General features: G+C 43.6%; 1 protein-coding gene across 1 annotated transcript in view; it reads left to right on the top strand.

Annotated features, from left to right (window-relative positions):
- The window catches only part of rem2 (RAS (RAD and GEM)-like GTP binding 2), a gene marked incomplete at its 5' end in the record, with an annotated part of 23,195 nt that extends 19,812 nt beyond the window's left edge, over positions 1-3,383 (top strand). The window contains one exon of the mRNA XM_083928999.1: positions 3,011-3,383. Within this exon, the coding sequence (XP_083785125.1) occupies positions 3,011-3,339 (329 nt within the window). The 3' untranslated portion in view covers positions 3,340-3,383. The remainder of the gene's footprint in view (positions 1-3,010) is intronic.
- Positions 3,384-3,724: the final 341 nt, after the last annotated feature.

Consider the following 3,724-nt stretch of genomic DNA (forward strand, 5'->3'; position numbering starts at 1 on the left):
CTCTCTTGTTTACTCCTTTCTTTTCTTGCATCATTCCCTTGTTTTCTCTCTTTTCCTCTTTTCGTTTCTCTTCATGTCTTCTCTCCTCTCCGCTTCTCCCCTCTTTGTTTAATCTCCTTTTATCTGCAATCTCCTTGTGTCCTCATTGTTTCCTCTCCTCTTGTTTCCTACTGTCCTCTCTTAATTTCCTCTACTCTCATGCTACTTACTCTTCTTTCCTCTCGTCTCGTTTCCTCTTGTCTTGTCTCGTCTTGTCTTGTCTCCTCTCCTCTCCTATCGTTGTTTCTTCTCCTTTTATTTGTTTCCATGTCTCCTTGACTCCTCTCCTCTTCTCTCCTGTTTCCTCTCGTCTCGTTTCCTCTTGTCTCGTCTTGTCTTGTCTCCTCTCCTCTCCTATCGTTGTTTCTTCTCCTTTTATTTGTTTCCTTGTCTCCTTGACTCCTCTCCTCTCCTCTTTCCTCTCCTGTCATGCTTCTTACTTTCCGTCCCTCTCCTCGGTTCTCCCCTCCTCACCCTCTTCTTTCGTCTCTTCCGATTGTTTTACACTCCTCTCCAATTGAATTTCCCAAACACCTTTTTATCTTTAGGTTATAAAGATTTAGTTCAATTCGATCAGCTGTCGGATCAGCTCTGTTGACCTGGTTTTGGGATTTGACTTTTTTCCTCCCTCTCTTACCTCACCCACTCTGTAGTGACACTGAGTCGACAGCTGCTGTTCAGCTGGTTTATTGCGCCCAGATCAAAGCTAGTTGTTTTTTGTAATACCTGTATAACACCGCCACTATTCATGTTGCGTGTGTAGTCACATAAAAACAGATTAACATGTCACACTGCAACAGCCATAGCTCAAAATATTAACAAGGATTCCACTAGATATAATGAAGCATGAATGTTTAGTAAAGCATCTTCGGGTACAGCTTATGAACTGCTTACTTTTTTCTGTAGCTGGAGTTTGTTCAGTCCCATGTCAACAGATTTATCTACGTGACAACTGAGCAAACTCCATCGACTGATAGAGAACGTCCGCAAAAAAGGAGCAAGAGGACCTTGAGTTAAGATCATCACATCTGACCATACAGGAACATTTTATTTTACAGCCTGGATCTTTTTATTTCCTGCAGTTTTTTTTGTGAAAATCTTTTGCCAAGTCAAAAGGCGGCAGCGACATCTTCCTTCTGCCAACACATAGCAGTCATTTTGAGTTCATGCAGTGTAACATGCAGTGTAACATGCAGTTGCGATGAATAGCAAGAACAAACCTTAAAAGCCTATGATGCACACAGCTGCTCGAGAGCTCTTAGATACTGGCTCTGATAGAGCAGAGCAGAGGCAATCAAATAAAGCCAAAGTATAGTTGGAAAAAAGGAAAATGCTATTTGAGCTGACAGTGAGGCCCATTCGGTACAGAATGATCTCTATCTGTCAGCTTTCCTTATCATCCAGGCGTGTTTGACCAGGGACAAACAGGAGCTTTTAGCTGAGATACCGAGCCTTGTCAACAACACGTTTAGTCACCTGTTCTTATCCCAGAGAGTCACATTGAGATAGAAAGCATTTTTTTTCTTTATTTGAGCTGCAGCAAAGAGATTTGAGCTTATACAACTGAGCTAGTGGCATCATTAACCCCATCCTTCCATCACTGTGACACCATGACAAAATATGCTGCAAAATCTGGGTTATTTTCCATTTCTTTCTTTGTGACTTTTTCATTTATAATTTACTCCCATGTTTCTCTTCATTTTGCATTCAGTGAATGCTGTCTGAGCAGTGTTCTTTGCTGGAGGACCTTTAAACCACAGTGTCCAGTTTAAACTAAACATGAACCTCCAGGCTTGAAGTGCGAAGCCAATGCGCAAAAGGAAGTCAGATTGTATGAGAAAATGAACCTACTTCTCATTTTTCACATTTATTATCTCAGTAAACATTTCCCTTAGTGAGTTTACGGTCTCAGTTTTCTTCACTACAGCATGATGTTCATTTAGTAAATAATGCTCCCATTTAGAATAAAATGGCCTGTAAAGCAGGTTATGCTTTAGGGCGGGGCTACCATGTGATTAACAAGTTGCTACCAAAGTGGTGTCCTCAAGTTCTCCAGCCACCCCCTCCTCCCCAGAGCTTTACCCTCTCATCCAAAAATGGTCACTTTTGGCTCCAGAAACCCAAGACGGTGATTGCCAAATCGCCATCAAAACATTAGTTCACAAATCAATGGGTGACATCACAGTGGCTATGTCCACCTCTTTTGTACAGTCTTGGGTTGGCTTGGTTAAAAACATCAGTGACAGTAAAAAAAAAAAAAAAAAAATCAATTTTAAGGTTCATCTGTTAGCCTTACTCAGTTGTCATGGAGATATGACCTTGGAAATAGCATTTTGACATTGTAAGGTTTTTTCTATTTTTTTCCACTATGTCATATGGTCCTTAGTTATCAGTGGAGGGAGGTTGCTCAGCCATATATAAACAGATTTACCGCCATGACAACTGAGTAAACTCTATCCGATAATGAAAAGTGTGACGTGGTTGAATGGACTTACATGTGATATCAGTCATAAAGTATGTAGGCTAAACAAAATGAGGGTTAGTCCTCATTTTAAACGCTTTTTTAAGTACCCATTGTAATAGATCACATCCCAAAAACCATTGCCCAATGCATGGCTATGAGACATGATTTCAAAAGCAGGATAATCAGGGAGGACTATCCCTTCCCCACAGAGTGAGACTCCAGATTGACTACATTTGTCACAATTTGGTGCATAAGAAGCAACAAATTAACACTTAAGACTCTAATTGAGTCTCCCAAACAGCAGTAAGCTGTGGATCCAGATGTATTATCTTGTGGTGATACCCATCACACAGCAGCTGGGTGATAAACATAAACAGGTTTTGAATGGTTTGCTGGTTTCATGATCGATGTCCTTAAATTTCAAACTGCTGCCATTTGCATCTGCCGGTGTGAGAAGCCTCAAATATACAAATTGCACACCATTCAAACATCTTTCTCTCTCATCAGAGGCCCAATCCAGCGCCATGATGTTCGACTGCGTCTACATGGAGCTCTCAGCCTCCCTGGACCACGGTACCAACGAGCTGCTGGAAGCCGCGGTTCGGACTGCAAGGGGCGACTGCGTGGGCCCCGGCTGGACCGACGGCGACCCCGGGGCGGGCCGCAGGGAGAGTCTGACCAGCCGGGCCAAGCGCTTCCTGACGGGGCTGGTACCGCGCTCCTATGGCCGAGACCGGGACAGGGATCGGGGCCGCTACCGGGAGATGAGCCGCCACCGAGGCAGCAAGATCCTCCGTCAGAAGTCTCGCTCCTGCCACGACCTCAGTGGACTGTGACACACACACATACACACACACACACACACACACACACACACACACACACACACACACACACACACACACACACACACACACAGATCAGATTGAAGGATATGGAGGAGGAGAAGAAAATGGAAGATAGTAGGAATGACTAAATGTAGGTAATGAAGACTTACATGGCTGATAAAGGTCAGGGAAGAAGAAAACGGAAAGTAGGACAGAAAGTTGGGCATATTGGAGCTGAAATCAGCCTGGATCACAGCACCAACCCATTATCTTCTCCTTATCAGTGAAGCCAATTTTGAGAGAGAAAGAGGCCAGGTCGGGGACAAAAACAAAGAAACAGACGAGCCTGATTTGCCATTGAGTGCTCATTACCTGATGAGAGCAGGCGAGAGAT

Source organism: Echiichthys vipera (assembly GCF_963691815.1).
Source record: "Echiichthys vipera genome assembly, chromosome: 15".
Classification (NCBI taxonomy): domain Eukaryota; kingdom Metazoa; phylum Chordata; class Actinopteri; order Perciformes; family Trachinidae; genus Echiichthys; species Echiichthys vipera.